We start from the raw sequence: 19,130 nt of genomic DNA, 5'->3' as shown, positions 1-19,130 counted from the left end.
TAGGCTTGATGAACAGAGCAAACAGCAGTCCACTGGGCTTGTGACTAGGAAAAATGTATTATTTGTTACTACTATGATTCGGAAATCACAGAAAGAATGCACCACTCACAGGGTTGTAGTTTTAGCATGGTTTCACACAAACGCATAATAGCTGGAAGTTAATGCAGTCATTTGGTCTGCTTATTCATGCTGAAGAATTCTTGTTCTAAATGCATATCTAATCCCTTTTTTTGTTACATCAAAAGGAGGGCTTGCAGCAGAATACTACTTTATCTTTTCTTCCAGAACAAGGGCCTTTAGTCAGTTATTTAGAGCATTAGGATGACCAATACCTTAAATAAATACTGCCTTATGCTTAAGTACTTTAAATTACTGAGGTAATATTTATCTGAAGTGACCAGGAAAGTTTTACGGAGAATATAAAATCCTACACTTAGATGATGCTATGCTCTCATGGCTAATTAATTCTATAATTTAGTTTTTATGTAGAATTTTAAAATATTATTTATTTACTTTTCAGAGATACAGTGAAACCCCTCAAACATGTTCCACAGGCTTGCCTCACCATCTGCTAGTTAGAAATGTGGGTGGGGTATTTGTTGACTAGCAAAACAGTTCTGCAGTCGAGTTGCATCTTTTGGATCCACACTGTTGAGGGATGCCAAGCAGAGAAAGCATCCAGTTCTGTTCCTGTACACTGGCACCCAGAAATAGGAGGGTGGTGGGAGTACATACGATTTGTCTAATTCAGCTGACAACTGTGTATAAACTCACTGTCCGGTCAAGACCAGAAAGAATGAGTAGAACCGATCTCTGAATTCTCTTCCAAAAAAATCCTACAAAATTAATCTTAGCCACAATCACTGGAAATTAATTTAAGTGTGTAGCATTATAATGACCTTTTTTTTGGTTTACTTGTAAGGGCAGGATTCTTCTTCTTTTCATTCTTATATTAAGAGATCTTGATTCACTCAAACAGGACAGTGGCATTAATTAAATTTTTAGCAAACAGATGTCCACATCATAAAATGCATTCACTGCCAAAATGAAATACATAAAGAAACTCTAGGATCTGATAAAGAATTTAATTTCCATCGCTCCAAGTGTTGATCATACTGCCGTGAAGCAGCAGTACTGATGCTATACTCTATGATATCAAGAGTCCTGATTATTAAAAGAGGCAGCAGATACTTATACAGTTAGTCATTTAGTTCTTACAGCTAACATATTCAAGATAATCACTACAGTTTTCCTCTAGGTTTACAAATCACTGCTCATTTCCAGATTACATATTCAAGTTGAAAAAGCTTACTTCAGCAGCATTATGTTAACTATAGGAGAGTCCTTCACTAAACAAGTGTTCAAAACAAAAGCAAGACCAAATTCTTCTAAATGAAAGACACAGAAATATATCCACAAAATAATTCTCAAAATTCTCAGCATCCTTGAACAGACAGTTTTATAACTATTTCTCATAAAGTTCACTCTTGCTCAACGTATCAACATTGCTTTTATGTTTAATAACAAAGCCTATGCCAACAGCCTTAAAATTAATCTAGAATTTGATTAAGCCATTGCTTAATATGAGTTATCTGTTTTTTTCTTCTGAACTACTTTTGCAAAAATCAAGCAGTTATTTCAAATACAGAAGATAGCTTTCCATAGTACCCCACATTTTTAATTAGGATTTTAAAAAATAAAAAACTTGTCAATATTTGTGCTACTCAGAAAACACCAAACACATTTCACCAAATCACCTCTACATGGCCTTGGAGATATTTTTGCAATCAAGCTTTCATTTGTAGTTTTGATCACTGCTGTTATTTTGTCATGGTTTTCACTTAAAAATACTTTTAACAGAGATTTACAAACAGACTGTCCCAATCTGAATCTGCTACACTAGTACTATCACACATCTATATGAAAGATGACTATCCTCACCGGATTACCTCATGTGCATGTTAATCATTAGCGGAGTGAAGTTCCAAACTGAAGGAAGAAGTCCTGAATTTGGAGGAGGAGTAAAGGAGGAGCTGAGGGGACAATGTTCTCAAAACAGCATTAATTTTCTAGAGCTTCTAAAGCTTTCAAGAAATTTTGTCAATATTATCAGGCTGACTTTACATGGGACACAACCAGTGAAGATTTCCCAGGCTGCACGGAACTTCATTATGCCACTTGTGAGTTGTCTTGGTACAGTGTTCACTGGTTAATCCATGTGCTTCCAACAGGTGTAAAGCACAAGCTGGTACACGTCATCCTACAGTATGAGGAGTATTTTCAAATGAGACATGATTTCAACTCAACAGTTATGGATTAATTAAAACAAGAGTGGTTCTTCAAGACTAACTCTCAGAAGAGGTGGGAAGAGTAAATAAATAAGCAGCATACACCACTGCAGAAGGTCTTAAAAATGACCACGTTATTGCTTTTAGTCTTTATCATTCCTCCAATTGATTATTTAAAGTTTGATGGATATTCCTGCAGTTGTGATGGCTATACAAGCACTCATGCCTAGAAACCATAATTAGTTCAAGAAAGAATCCAAGCTGAAAATAGTTGGAAGCTAGCTACGTATCAGATATGCCTATCCTATTCTTTCTTCCCTGTGGGTACTGACTTATTGCCACTGTTGGAGACAGGACAGTAGGAGAGATGGTAGACAAGTTTGCCATATACTGATAAACTTTTTTTTTTTTTCTTCCCATCCTAAATACTAAAAGTCTCTGCAGCTTCTATTAGCTTTAGATATTCAGATGTCTTTGATAATATATCTAGAATAATTGCTTGCAATGGATAGCCATTATAGTTGGCAGAACTCATCAAAGCAAAGTAGAGGAAGGGTTTTACAAAATCTGCCACAGTTCACTATAAAAATGAGACTGCCATTCTCTGGCCCAGGCTAACCAGGGATTTATCCAATAGTGTCTTGAAAATTTTTTAAGTTAAAAACTACAAAACCTCTCTGGGCAGCCTGTTCTACTTTTGACTGTTATAACAGTGGGGAAAAAAAAATGCCTTATATCACTTTAGACTCTTTCCTGTTTCAATGAATATCTATTTTCTCAAAAAAGGGACAAGACCACCAATTTCAGTCCAAAGAATGAGAAAATCAAGGGTAAAATAGAAAAGCAGTTGCTGTTTCTCACAATCTTTCTCTGGATAGTTTGCTGTAAGCTACAGATACGCATTTGGTATTATAGCTTCATAATTACCACTAAAAGCAATGGAAAAAGAAACAGGAGCCACAAAATCAACAGTCTGAATAAAAAGCTTCTGTGAACACTGCTGAAAGCTATTTGCATTTCTCACCTACAGGAAGAATTCAACACAAGCCTTTTGGGGATATTCTGTCTATCCCTTGAGTGTTGAAGCTGGAACAGGATTTTCAATCATGAGTTAAAAATTTTGCCTTCAGTTTTCTGTTTTGAAATGTATTGTCAAATAATTCTATAATATTTCATTACATTGTATTTTAACTTGTATACAGTTTTCTTACTACAAATTATGCTAAATATTTTTGTAACATTTTATAGGTATAAAATTTCTTCCTCACAAAAGACACCTTTACAGGCATCCTAAGCCTCTGCTGCCAATGACAGAAAAATTCATCATTTCCACCATTTTTTAAAATGTATTGGGATAGGGAAGAAATTTACTACCTTCAGTTTGCAATTTTACGGTGTAATAAATCCTCTTGCCATCAGGTGGGATATCTAATTTTTAAATGGGTCACGTCCCCTAAGAGAGGTAAATTTCTTGTGTATAATTGCTCTCTCATCAGTGTAATCTCAACAGTTTCATTTTCTAGTCCAAGCATTGCCTGTTTCTACCCAGAAAGTTCCTCTACATTCATATAATTTAGTTTACAGAGGCAAAACCAATCAGAGATTAGTGACAGGCCACTAAGAACTGTAGGATACAGCAGACTACATGATACCTCTCATGTTCTTACTAAAATCTTTAAAAAGAAAAAAAAAAAAAAAGGCTTGTTTGATGCAGAAGGACACTTTTCACTGCAAATAGTATTAAAGTTGTGTAGTCTGTCTCAATCTGAAATGTTAATGAGCACCGAGAAATGTGTAAAACAAGATCCCAGTAATAAACCAGTGTAGCTCTCAGCTCACTGTTGTTGATTGACAGTTTAGAGAAATCACTAACTTGCAGCTTTCCTTCAGCACATATTCAGTGTGTCTCTCTCTAAAATAGAAGCAGATGTTTTATACTCCACCTTTTGGGGGTTTTTATTTTACAGTTTTGAAAATAAAGATACGGACATCCAGTTAAAATTAAACAACTGATTCATATTTCTTTGCATTTACAAGCTTCTAAGCTTTTATGCGTGCTAACATTATATCTTATTGCTTAGAGATGCCAAATATATTAACTTTGAAGAATAATTTATGGCCTCTAGCATTGCAGAAAGACAGTGTTCTAGAACACATGAAAACCAGTCAACAATTCACTTCTAATTCACCATGTCACATATTAATACAAACCAAGTGACATTTTTTAAAAAGTTTATTGTTCTTTTTACTTATTGCTTTGTTAAACAGAAACAAACAAAAAATCTTCTTCATACCAAAATCATTAAATATTCAAGGTAGAAGCATGTTCAGAGTGCAAGGTCCTCTTCCTAATCCCCAAGTGCAAGGAGTCACTCATACCTACTTTTTTCACCCAGCAAAACTTAGAGCAAATATGAAACTGTGAAGGCCAAAACATCATCATATGTGGCAAGTTGTTTAGGCTGTATATTTGAAAAATACTGCAAGTACCACTACAGCTGCATTGTGCATCAGATCAAAAACCTGACGTACCTGAAAAATAAGATAAATTATTTTTCAGCCAGGTCAGTTCTCTAATCTAGTTCATCATCATACGTTTATGCAAATCCTTGTGTTGGCCCAGGAGTGGTATGACTGGTCTGGGTTTTTTTTTTCTACAACTGTTTTGTTTTTTTTTTTCCCCTGGAATCATTTCATTGACACAGTTTATATCACAGTCCTAAAAACAACTGCTACTGGCAGAAATTTGTGAAATTTTTTCTAGGGAAGAGAGATATTAAATACAACTGCCAAGAGGCCAGCTTTATAAATATAAAAGCAGCTTCCACTGAAGCACAACTTTCAGTTCATAATGCTTAACTGAACTTTTCTTTTAGCCTTTTCTAAGTAACAAAAATTTAGTCAAACAAAATATAAGTAATCCACTAAAATATGTAAAAAGCTTCAGCGTATCTCTTCTCAGTTCCTCTTTCAGAGCATAAAGGCTATACAAAAAGTTGCTGAAAACAGCAGTTTTATTGTGAAGACTTACATGTTTACACTCAGAAGACCAGTGAGGTATATTCAACTATTATGTGTTCTCCCATCTTTGAACTCTACTTTTTCTGCAAGTACGTACATGTCTGGCAGTTAGAAAAGATACATGTATTTATCAGACAGGCTTTTTTTTTTGTGGCAACTTTATATTTTCACTGCTTTTACACATATGAACCTTTAGCTTCAGGGAAAACAAGTTCTTTCTGAATCTTATAGAACAGTACTAGAAAAGTACCTCATTGCACAAGTGTCTTTTTAAAAAGTATCTTTAAAACTGAAGGATACGCTTCACCCATGTTCACCAAGTATGCTGTCCAAGAGACATCCATATCTAAATGTTCCCATCTTTGAAAACAACATGCTCCAAAGATTCCCAGATATGGCAATTGGCTACTTGCTGGAACACCACTGTGTAATTTCAATCTTCTGCTTTAGCATCAGTGGCAGCAGGCAGAACAAAAAGGCTGCCAAGAATTCTCATTAAAGTACAGGAACGTATAGACTTGAAAGCATGGAAGACATAAACATGACAACTTAGTTCGAATATAGTTATGCCAGAAACAGTGTTGTTAGCTGGATAAACCAATCTATGCTTAATTTGACAAGGTGGAACAACAAATTAAACTAAAAAAAAACATGGAGGTATCTGTCTTATCCTATCTAAACCGAATTAACTTCACAAGTATAAACATCCTTACTGATTTTTACATATATGTGTGTATGCATGTCTCTGTGTGTCCATATATATATATATATACACACACACACACACGTTCATACAGATATATACAGTACTACTCAAAGATACATTCTCTAGAATTTTCCAGCCAGAACAGTATTCTGTGAATATTTCATTTCAGAAATACAGCAATTCAGGAACACAGTGTACAATACTACGGATTTACATTGGCAACAAAATTTGGGAGAACACTCAACATAATGCAAGGACCAAAGATTATCAATATTTAAATATCCTTTATAAGCAGACCGTGAGTATTGGAGTTTAATGGGCTTTTATGTGCATTTATCCCCAGTGAAGGCCTTCTATAAACTTCTAAAAAATTTAAGCATCTATTTGCAATGTTTTTTCCCCTCATCAGGATACAGTGTGTAGGTATCTTGGGAAAATATCCCATAAAGATACAATTCAGTTTGAATTTGGCCTTCTTGTCTATATGCTGTATCTGTTGCTATGGAAAAAAAAACTTGTTAGGAGTTCCTGTGTAAAACTACTACATTTCTAGGCTGTCACTTTTTTAAAAACTTGTTTCAAGAACAGTTTAAAAAGTCTTGCATGCTCTATTACAGACAGTGATGTTTATAGCAAGCTGCTTCTTCCTTCATTTGTCTTATTACTACTAAAGAATGTCATGAAGTATCACCTTTCACACTGTAATGAAAATACAGTTATCTAATTAAGCTCAAACTGTGCACAGCTCTTTCAACTTTTTTATGCTTCTGAATTTTCAAGATTATCATATGCACCTCTGAGTAAATAATAAGGACAAATCCAAGTATCATTAATATGTAGTTTAGAGTTCCAGTATTACATACAGAGATTCTGGGAGGCTGAAACCAGAAAAACACAATAAAGTTTTAATTTGCACCTGTTATTCCTTCAGACGCCTCATAGAACAAAGTCTAAAACGAGTGGAAGTATAAACCAGATTCTGAAACCTACAAAATAAAATTTCCCTTCAATGTGATTTTTGATTTATATTATTAGAGGCAAGCATCACTGCATGGTCCACACATCTGATATTCTTATTCATAAAAAAACATCTAGCAGATTGTCAAGCTGTCAGTTTTAACAGCAATGCTGTACATAAATTGTATCTGTAAGTTGTGGCAAACTGCTATCCATATACATAAAAACTGAAACACTCGTATTCTAAAAGGTACTCATAACATGCATCTGACAGATACCTCTAAGAATTGATTCCTTCCAACCAGAGATGTTTTCCAGTGAATTATAACTGCAATTTCCTATAAAATGCTCTGAGGAATTGCCTTAAGTCTGTAACTGTACAAACAGCTCAAGAAAATAAAAAAGTTTTTTCCTTTTATCTGTGGAACAGAAATCTGAACATTTAAAAATGGTAGAGGATTTTGCTTATTGAGTTATATGCCCTTCAGAATGAACTTTGTTCAGTGCCTTTGTCCAAGTAACCAAGCTCATCAAGAAATTGCATGAATATTTAAAACTGAAAGGGAGACATAGAAAAGTAAGTATCTGCAAGAAGAAGACACAATCAGTAGTAAATTCAATTCTACAACAGCCCTAAAATAAATACATTTTAATAACAGATTTCATATAAGGTGTTGATTTCACCTAAATTTAAACTAAGCTAGTGCTCCATATCCATCTGCAGCAAATGGAGAGGGACAGGCACATCAAGTGCTTGATTCATCTCATCATAAAATAGTTGTTTAAGATAGATGGGATGAAATTCATTATTGAAGTGCCTGTTTTTTTTCCGTTACTTTCAGTAACCATCTAGCTGCTTGACTTGAATAAGATGCCTGGGTTTTGAATGACTACACATAAGCAAAATGAATTCCAGTCACACAGAGACTTTCTTCTGACAGTATCTTGTTTCTGACAGTAATGTATGAATTAGATGACTTTTCGAGCATTTGGATTTGCTGGAACCTAATATACAAGTAATAACTATATTGCTGTCTAACAATCACATTTATTATGGATTAAATGTAAAATAAAAATTAAAAACCAAACTGAAAGAAAGCAGACAGCTGAAGATTTTACCTGAGTAAGATCATAACTTCATTGCCTTCTTTTACACAAAATTTAGAATTCCCAAATCTAAATAAAGTCTGTTGATCCAGATGCCTGCAAAAACCCTCATGAAAGTCAGTAGATGAAATACAGGCACAGGATCATAACATAATAATCTAGGCATAATTTGTTATATATTTTAACATTAAACAAAGAATTTATTGCTTGGTGGCTCACTTACAAATATCAGTTGAAAAAGTAAGGCTACATGGGGAATTGAGCAAAGACAAAAGAGAAGGAAGTAAGAGGTTTGAGATACCACTTCATTCTATTCAGCTCACTCCCTAATCACAGTAACAGGCACCCTTGAGAAACAGGCCAGAAGCAAAATAGGACAAGTGACCTAAATTGAACTGTCACATGATCCGGTGATGAGTAAAACCATTTAATTTCACAGTTTTCTTCTCTAAATTATCTATAAAATTCCTTTCAGGGATAAGCTAAAGCCTTTATCAACTCTTCTTGAGATAGGAAGTAGAAGGATAATACTGTACGTGTTAAGCTGTAAATAGTAACCAACAAATTACATTTACAACACAGTCCTGCATCTCCCAATTTATTAACTGGGCACTTTGATCTCCTTAAAAATACACAGATGACTTGTATGCAGTTGGGATCATATAGCTAATTCACTGCTACATCTCTGGATAACACTGTACTACCTTGTCAGTCATAAAATCATTGACCTTTACTTGTGCAGCTCAAATTATGGAGAGCCTAGACATTGATTAGTAACCCAGGAAAAGAACTTTCTTCAGCAGAACAGATAGCAGAATAGATGCAGGTATATGTCTGTCTGAAATCATGAAGCATTTGAATTCAATCTCCTGATGATGTTCCTATAAGCAATAACTAGCCATAACCAAGAAGTTTGAGGACTCTAGATGTGGAAGATGTCAGCTGCCAATGTAATTTATTTAAAAGGAAGTTTAAATTATTAAACCCACAAAAGCTATTCCAGTTTCAGCAAATAATTTATTTTTACCTCTCCCCTCCTTCATTCAAAACAGACTCTTCCATTATGTCTATTTTTAAAAAGACCCTCATAAGTCTAGGGATGCATCTCAAGCAGAAAATATGGTCACTTATGGTAAGAGAGGAAATGTAAGGGAAGACTAGAGGCTGCTCTGCTTGCAGATGACTCAAACATGAACCTCTTGTTCATTTAAAAGGCATCAATGCCCTTTTATAGTATTTCTTAACCAGATGTCTCTCCTACTTATTTTCTTTATTTCAATTATTCTAGAAAGGTATTACAAACATTCAGCCTCCTGCTTGTTAGTCTGTTCCTGACATGGCTGTTCTTTCAGTCAGATGCCTAGCATACCTCAAGATGCCTCCAGTAATTCTTAAGTCACAGGTGTCCTGCCATTCCTTGAAGTAGACAGTGAATCTGCTACTGTACAATATACAAAAGGGTAAAAAGAGGAGAGCAGATCCTTAAAATTCCAGTATTAACATTTGTCCAATGAGACATGGCCACTTCTCACTGGTACTTACACTAATAATGTCTCGACGTAGTCCAAGAACTCTCTTCTGTTACAGTACTTTCTCTATTCTACCATTAAAGTTATTATGACGACAAAAATGATCATTCTGTGTAAAAACTCAACTGTGAAAAAATCCAAGAAATAGTATAAAAGAGATTAAACAAACGAAGGTAAGACTAAAGCAGTTTGAACAATCCTTGACAGAGCTTTGAAATCTGGCTACTATAAAAAAGCAAGCAACTGAACAAAAGCCATACCAGAAACTAAAGCCAAAGACACAAGTGAAAACAGGAAATAGCTTTAACTGGCCACTGAAGACATGGTAAAACGGCAAACACACTATTAAGGTAACATAAAAGACGGCAAGATGACATATAATAGCACTAGAAATTAAAAAAAACACACCATATACTGAACAGCAAAGGAAAGCAGAACAAGAAATAGTAAAGATTTAGAAATAGTAAGGATCTGTCAAGATACCAATATGGCTGACACCTAAGAAGAGAATGGGAAAAAAAAGAAAAAAACCACTAAAAGTATACTAAGTCCTGCAGTTCAAATGTCATAGTAACATAGTTCATCTAAACAAAGCTCATTTGACATTACTTAAAAGAAAAATTAAATAAGAATAATTCTAGCAATCAAATACCGGTAACTTTTCACTAAAAGACATTTACAAACTCATAAATTAGTTTGATGAAATGACTAATCTTATTCTCATAAAAAGTGTCCGTTCACTATTATAATCTCTTCCAAAGGGATTATAACATAATAATTAATGTGCATTCAAATAATTGCTATACAAGTTCTACAGGAAGAATTAATTCCAAGAAGTACATGGTTGGATTATAATCTGTTAAGAAGCTGTTGGTAAAATAGTAATTTATTTTTTTTAAGATAGCAGTTTAAATTCATCACGGAGTCTATAAAATTATTACATATATTTTTATATTTTTTCAATCATTGAAATAACTCTTCAGAAGATAGATCAGCACCACTCACTTGCTAGAAAACAGATATAGAAACTAACCTGCATGTTTTCACACTGCCTTTCATCAAGAAAACCTATGCTATAACTTTAAACTACTTCTATGGCCTTATAAAACAATTCTTCTCTTCTTAGGATAGAAAAAAACCATCTGTATGACCTAGTCCATGTCACTTCCAAAGTGGCCTGTTTTCTTTTAGTCCGAGATTTTTTTGCCTTTTTTTTTTTTAAATTCTCTTTGCATTTTAATTTTTTCTGTCTAGTTATGTCTTATGATGAGGACTTCTGTCATTTACATTGAAACATTTTTCCAGAGATAAATACAGCTAATTTTGTGTTTTCTCACTTTGTTCCACATCGTTTCCAGTTTCACTCTCACGTATAATGCTATGTAATACTGGATGTAGTATTAATTACATTTCAAATGTGAAGTGACAGTTTTCTAGACAAACTTGTTACTTAATAAAAACTTATAAACTTTAACAATTCGGTCTTCTTTCTATAAGGTAAACTCTGTAAACTACTTATAATGTTCTTCCTTGAAGTTCACTCAGCTTTTTTTTTTTTTTTTTTCTTTTTTCTTTTTTTTCTTCAGTCGTGGTATGTCCATAATGAAACACAACATTCTATTCAGAGCTGCACTGTGGCATACAGATAAAGCCAGTATTATCTGTCTGTCCTCAGCTATACTGTCCCTGTGAATTCCACCTCCTATTGCAGTGGACTTTTTGCTGACACACATTATTATAAACCTACGTCTAAATTGCAACCACCCTATCACATTACACTTCATTACTATGTTTCATTCTCAGAGTGAACGCTTGTACTAATCAACTTTCAGAAGATCTGATAAAAATGCTGTATTAATATCCTGAAAGGATTATTTAACTTCTGTTACCTTTCTAATCAAATCAGCAAATCCTCTCCAGGAGCCAGCTGTTCCATGAATGGCAAAACTAGCACAAGACTAGTTTTTCACTAGTTTTCTACTCTCCCTCACCCCACTGTACCTTCTGTTTCCTATTTTCCTGGTTATCTAAACACACCAAACTACTGTCACATGACAGCATGTACTGCAGCTTATTTGGAAGATGACATTTCAGCTGAGCTTAAAAACTTTTCTCACCAAGATGATTACATTGTGTCTCTACTCGCTTTCCATCACCAAATTTTCACAAACATTGAAAGAACCTAAACTCTTAAATTTGGTTGAAATTGGTGAAATGGTTCTGAGGTTATTTTTGGAGGAAGAAAGAACTGCTGGGAAAATAATAATTTTGATCATAGAGCATCATAAAGCAGGCTAAAAACTAAGTATGTATGAAAATACAACACACACCCTCATCTTAAATTATCCTTCCCAACACAAAAAAGCTTTAAATAAGTGAAAAAAATTATCATGACACCAGAACAAGCAATGAGAAGAAAAAGCTACTGAAGATCTCTGCATTAAATCATATCACAATATTTATGTATGCCTTCACAAGCTATGGTTATGAATAGAAGCAGTGACCGGTAGCAGAAAAGAAATGTGGGTAATATAACACAGTATGCTGACTGTGTAGTCCATAAACAGAAACTAAGATCAAGGAATATTTTCTCCTCCACAGCATAGATGAGGGACACAAGCAAAATAGTACCTCTAATTATGACTAATATGAGAGCTTCCTCAGAACACCACAAAGAGAAAACACTTCAACCTTAGAACAAAAAGCCAAATCTTACATACAATTGTTCTGTGTATGAGTCTTCCAGTATTTTAGAACAATTATGTTTCAGAAAGATCAAGTTAGCTCTCCAACTAACGCGGAACATTCTCAACTACTACTTAATGATACCTGGTGGGGGTCTGCTCTTCCTCCTGGTTTCCCAACAGCTTTTCAAGATCAGTCAAGTTCTAAAGGAGTTATGATGAAATTCTCTATCCCATCCCAATCTCGTTTACTTCATTTCACAGAGTTTTTCTAAAATTTCTGTATACATATATGACTACAAAAGCACTTATCACAACCATGACTTGGCTAACTTTTACTTGTATCTCTTGATCTGTTCTTGACATGTCCTCTCATAACTTACAATCCTTTTTGTGAAACAAAGAAATGGCAGATATACATGAAAGGAAACATTCTCTATAACCATGTACAATTTGCTACATCTCTTCTGGAAAAACCTTTTGAGACAGCAGGATAATAAAGATTCTGTTACCACTAACTTGGAGCAGATTGTTTCTGGTGACATGAGCTGGAAAAAGACCTTAGAATTCATTACTAATTCCCTAAAGCAGTCTTTTCCTTAATTTTGAATGTATTAAGTGTAATTCTGAACTTACACATTACTGGATTTTTTAATTCAAGGACATAACCAATTAAAAGGAATTTAATGAGTATAATAGTAGAATAAAACCTAGTGTGAAATAGAATTAAGAACTATCACAATTACAAAGCATAATTATATAAGCCCCTCTTTAAACATAAAACAGTGCCTGTTGTTATTTTATGACGAGACAGTTTTTGAAAAATTGCATTAGCAAATCGATTCAGTCAACTCCAAATACAAACATGTTTGGTACATATAGTGATATGTTTTTATCTGAACCACTCTGCATAACATTGCACAGCCAAATTCAAACAATAAGCAACAGACACTACTTTTGAAATTTATCATTTTGTTTCTGTATTATATTGTGTGCTCCAAGAAGGGCGGGTTGCATCTCAAACTACCCAGAACTATTATCCTGTCAATTGAGAAGAAAACAATTTCTAAAACGACAATGCTGTCTCACAGTTAGTTCTCTTCCTCTTTTTTTTTTTTTTTGGTGCAGGTATTAATATTGCTGCTCTTGGCAGATATGCATTCCCAATATTTGAGTATTTTATAGCACTTCACATCTACTTAAATCACACACAAAAAAAAAAAAAAAAAAAAAAACAAAAAAAAAAAAACAGAAAAAATTTAGTCAAAGAAAAATTAAGTCTATAGGCTCTGACTTCAGCTTCATGACGTTTTAAAATACTCAATCAATTCACATCATTCCCTGTGAACAGGTTTCCATATCAAAAAGCCCACTGTCACAGACAGTACTAGCCGAGTACCTTGAAGGTGCCATCCAGTGCATTCAGCTGTTTGCAAAGCCTTTTTAACATTCTTAAATTATTATGACATTGGAAAGACTTTAATGCTTTAGGCTATCATTTTAAATATTACTCAAGCATACATTTTAAATACAATTACATCAGTACTGTATCCTTGTTCTCTTTTCTGACAGCAGACAGGCAAGGACCACTGCTTCCATGATTTAGCCTGTGAAGTAGAACTGACAAGTAATGTCCCTAAAGACCACTTAGTGAGAGACTGCAACACATTAAGTGACTGTTTATCCTCATGCCTACATCCAAATAACTACAGAGAGAGGTAAAAAAGAACTGTCAAAGTCCTAGCTGTGATGTGAACTTCCATGTACAAAGTGTATGAGAATAATAATAAATGTGGTATAAACAAACATCTTTTAAAAAGTATTTAAATCTACAGAACACTACTTTCAAATAAAAATTTTCAATAACATGTGAAGATCCAAAGACATCAGCGACAGAATCTAACAGAAAAAAAAAAAAAAAAAGTGAATGTAGATAGGATAAGAAAACTACAACTCGGTGACCCTGAGGGCCACTGAGGCATGGTTTGGAACCTGACACTTATAAACACTGATCTAACTTGCAGACAGTTTAGCTGTAACTGTTGTTTAAAAGAACGCAATAACTTCCCATTAACAGCTGCCCTGCCCAGTTATAACTGAAAAAAAAAAAAATCAATTATTTCAAAGGACTTGAAAAAGATGGCACATAACTACTTACACCAAACTCTTACTACACTTAACTACCCAAACTATGACTCACAGATTGTGCGTCACTCAAATTGCAGCTTTGCAATCACCTTACTTTTGCTCACTAAGAAGCAGCATAAGCATCAGTCTTCAAGGTATGAGACTTGAATATTTAACACATTGCAAGGACTCATTCTTGAAGTCATTTTAGGATTTAGCAATTTCTAGGGATTAAGTGTCAATCATTGTCATTCTGGCACTAAGAAATCACAAGCAACAATTTCAAAAATGGCAACATGAATTATATTCAACTGCTGAATGCCTAAGGTCTTGACTCCCCTCTTATTTCAGAAGAGCCATCAGTAGCTCCCCCAATAGCTTGGAACATTTGATTACTTATTACAAGCACACAAGTGCAAGCCAAACGTTGTGGCAGGTCATCACATGTGGTCATCATAGCAGAAAAGACGACTGACATCGAAAATGCCTGTAAACTTCTGAGAAAGATACTGTCAGTGCCCCAACCAGTGCAGTGCTCTTAGAATAAATTTAGGATGAAACCACTTCCAGTTTTACTTAGGATAAAATGTTCTGTTAGATTTTTCTCCTTATTGACAGGTATTTTGTAAATTAAAACTTCTGACAAAAACAGTATTATAGACTGCTGTTCAACATCCTTTGTGTGTTATTCACTGTAGTTTTCTTTTTCTATTCCCTATGCCAAATAAACTTCACTTTATTCACAGGAGCTAGAACTGGCAATGTATAGCAGCAGAAACAAGAGCACCAGAAATTCTATGAAAGAAGAAAATCAACTTCTGACCTTAGAAAGCTGGACATAGTAGAAGCAACAGAGAGACTGTGAAGGGAAGGAACAGCAGCTGTATGCAAAAAAGTGTTGTAAAGCTGGACAAGACCATGCAAGAATGAGGAATATTTGGATCTGCAAGGTTTCAGCTGAAAATACTGTAAAAATATTACCTTAATAAAGCAGTTGTTAGGGTAGGAAAAACTTAAGCAGTAATTTTACAAATGAAGAGAGAGTTCCAGAACTGTGGCACAAATTAGCAATTCCTTGATTTCTGATGTTAGCATTTCAATCAACAGAAATTCTCATCTTAAATGGCAAGCCCAGAATACATCAACTGTTATTAGATGAATACTGAGATTGTGCTATCTGCAATTTAGATTTTTAAACAGATTACATGTGCTCCCTTTGTTTCCAATACAGTAACCTCAATTAAAAGACAAGTTTGTTAATTATATATCATGCAACACAAGAAACCAATACTCTGTCCTGCCTACAGATACTTTTGTTTGAGAGACTCTGACACACATATAATACTTTTAATTACATACACTGTTGACATATTGAGGGGAAACTTTTGGACAGGAAATGCTTTCTATCCCATGCTCTTAAGAAAACAAAACACACGTCAGTAGTAACCTAGGAATTTAGCTATATTAGTACTACAGTTTAACGCAATATGGTTTCTCGCTTTGGCTTGCTCACAAATGGGATGCCAAAGGAAACTGCAGCTCATTCAGCAGACAGAATAATGTATTGTCTAAGGCAAAATTTTATAGCAGTCATTTATGCATTTACTAAGCTTAGATTGTAAACAATGTGTGCAATGCTTTTCTACCACTGAAAATTTCAGATTTCAGAAAATATTTTTTCTGTTCAATTATTAAAACCAGATGACTACTGACTCAAAACAAATCCACTAGCACCAATTTCAAATATTTTTCAGAAGGTAAGCTGTCCACACATACAATCTAACTGAAGCCACAATTACAAAACACAACAAAGCTGGTGCAGGGTCTGGAGCACAGGTTGTATGGGGAGTGGCTGAGGGAACTGGGGGTGTTTAGTCTAGAGAAGAGGAGGCTGAGGGGAGACCTCATCGCCCTCTACAGCTCCCTGAAAGAACACTGTAGTGAGGTGGGTCTCTTCTCCCCAGTAACAAGCGGTAAGACAAGATGAAATTGCCTCAAGTTGTGACAGGGGAGGTTTAGATTGGGTATTAGGAAATATTTCCTCTCCAAAAGGGTTGTCAAGCACTGGAACAGGCTGCCCAGGGAAGTGGTTGAGTCACCATCCCTGGAGTTATTTAACAGATGTGTAGATGTGACAGTTAGGGACATGGTTTAGTGGTGGATTTGGCAGTGTTAGGTTAATGGCTGGACTTGATGATCTTAAATGTCTTTTCCAATTTAAATGATTCTATGAGTCTAAAAGACATTAAAATTAATTTACATTGTTTACATCGGTTTTTTATAACTTGAGATCACATTTCTTTATCTATAAGGATATAGATAGATGAATAAGTTACTACGCAACCACAGTTACTTAATTTTTGCACTAATTTAACCCACAGTAACCACATGTGCAAGAATAGGCAACAGTAAAATAGGCAGGCAACCAACTACTGCAGAGTAGCTGTGGGTAGGTAGCTTTCACATTGTTCGTTACTGCATTGTAAATTGCCTGTCTGCTCCAAAAAAGTAACCATGAAGATGGTGGTCACTGGACTGAATGTTGTAAGCAGGAGTACTTACCATGAGTATAGAATGGTTCCCACTACTGATGCAAGTTTGCTGTTTTCTTGCTTTTGCTTTGCAAGACCAAAGTCAGCTAGAATAAAGAAGAAAAGATTCAGATGTCGATAAACAACCTCTTCACATGACAATCGGTGCTAGTTCACAACAGCTGAAAAGTTGGGGGAGGGTGTAAGGGAGGTTTTGGGGTTTTTTTTATCTTTTATATATTTCCCAGTACTGGACCATACTGTCTTCGTATCTCCACATTAATCAACAACTTATGTTTGAATTAGGCCTGCCAGCTTTAAAATTATTATAAACACACTTCTGATGCTTCCAATCCAAACTACATGACCAGTTTTTGAGATTTCTATCAATATATTCCAATAAACTGCATGACAATGGTAAGTATCTAATAAGCAGTGATCTAATGCCCAAAGTAATGGAAAAATAATGTAGTGAAATTAGCAATTATTTCAATTTCCTTCAAATTATAATAGCTGGGAAGGGCGGACTTTCTCAGAAATTAAATTTCAAAGAAGTATGTGGGGGTCTAATATCAGAATAGTTCACGTTCAAAGATTGCATTTGGTAAGAAGTAACAGTGAATCTTAGCCTTACCTTGTGACAAAAGCTGTAGATTTAGATGATCATGCAATCATCTTACTGTAAGTGCCTTTCATGCAATTATCAGGTGACAATTTCACAAAATTGTCACATACAGTCTTTAGAGATTATTTTTTTAATCTAAATTCCATGCAAACAGTTCATTTTTTTCAGTTCAGTACTCTACTGCTGCCTGAATGCAACAATGCATCTAAGATACATTGCACTTTCTTAAATCCAAGCACAGAGAGCAAGAGAAAAATCACTGTACTTGTTAAAGTCTGTTAATAAATTTTGTATTGTAATACTACTTCAGAATTGGGAAGAATTGTGTAGTAAATAGTATTGTTTAAAGTATTTTAAAACTCCTGTTCTACTTGGACAGAGCCCATAGCATTCCTATTCCAATTGTTTTTACAGTTCATAAACATTTTAATTCAAAATGTTGCTACTCATCAAAAAAGCTGCAGATCTGAAGAAACACAGGTAAGAAAAATTAGTTTCTGTTGGCTCTGGCTCAGCGTGAACCTCAAGGGTCTGAAAAGGAGTAGATCTCTTATTCAGAAAGGGCCTTTGATAAGAAAGCCAAATCTAGGTACCCAGGCCACAAATCATTTTTCTTTGAACAAAATGTACAAAGACAGACCAGCTCTGCAGTGCTTGGAAAATGTAAGTAGAAAGAATGCTAAATTAACAGGATGACTGAGAAGCCTCCCTTTTGCCCTTGAGTTAAGACAGTCTTAAGGCAATTCACTCCAGGGAATTTTAATCCCAAAAGGACCAGAAGTTTTTGCAACGATGATACTATGCTTCCCTGAATTAACTGGGGTGCATCATTCTAAATTCTCCCCTTAGGAAACCTTCACATAATATTCTATGAAGAGTATCAATACATTGGAGAGAATTAATACATTACATCAATCAATAAATTCAGTTCCTGGTGCTTGAAAGATTTAGGAAAGGAAAGAGGAGAGCTGGACATCTTGGTTCTGGAAGTAGACTATTTTAATACAACATTAGTGATTATCTGGAAAAAAGAACATAAGGGGAAAATCATCCAGATGGAGTAAACCTATTCTCTTCCTTTTAAGCTCATGTCCTCAGAAGTGGAGGGGAAAAAAACTGTTTCACAGTCAGTAACTTTTTCCAAATTCTGCTAACCCGTCTTGACACCATCAAGAAGCTCCTACACACTACTGGTACTGCCAGAGCTAAGGAATGTAAAGCACAGGACAATTACTTTTATATTAAACAGAAATGCTTTTTCTTAGTTTTTTTAAGACCATAATACAGTATTAAATGAAAAGGATCGGGCAAATGTTGAATTGCATCGAACTAGTGAAATTGCTTCTTTTAATTTATTTAGGCGTATGTCTGCAGCTTATAAATTGATCTACAACTTTTAATACTCCGGGATTCATTTGGTATTTGATGCCAGAAGCTGCTACAATAAGTAACAGACAAATGAAAGAATTTCTGAGAACTGTGAAAAGCTTGGCTCCCATACCATTAAATGAAGATATGACCAAATATAAAGATGACCCCTAATAACTGCTATTCA

The 19,130-nt window shown here is 34.7% G+C and overlaps 1 protein-coding gene across 4 annotated transcripts in view; it reads right to left on the bottom strand.

Annotated features, from left to right (window-relative positions):
* NEK10 (NIMA related kinase 10) overlaps positions 1 to 19,130 on the bottom strand; it is a 107,939-nt gene that overhangs the window by 53,248 nt on the left and 35,561 nt on the right. For all 4 annotated transcript variants that reach the window (XM_026843578.1, XM_026843579.1, XM_026843580.1 and 1 more), the window contains one exon: positions 16,982 to 17,057. In XM_026843578.1, coding sequence (XP_026699379.1) covers positions 16,982 to 17,057 — 76 coding nt within the window. The remainder of the gene's footprint in view (positions 1 to 16,981; positions 17,058 to 19,130) is intronic.

The sequence above is a fragment of the Athene cunicularia genome (genome assembly GCF_003259725.1).
Source record: "Athene cunicularia isolate RWA chromosome 2 unlocalized genomic scaffold, athCun1 chr2_part1, whole genome shotgun sequence".
NCBI classification, from domain to species: domain Eukaryota; kingdom Metazoa; phylum Chordata; class Aves; order Strigiformes; family Strigidae; genus Athene; species Athene cunicularia.
This window is presented reverse-complemented; position numbering and strand designations above follow the sequence as displayed.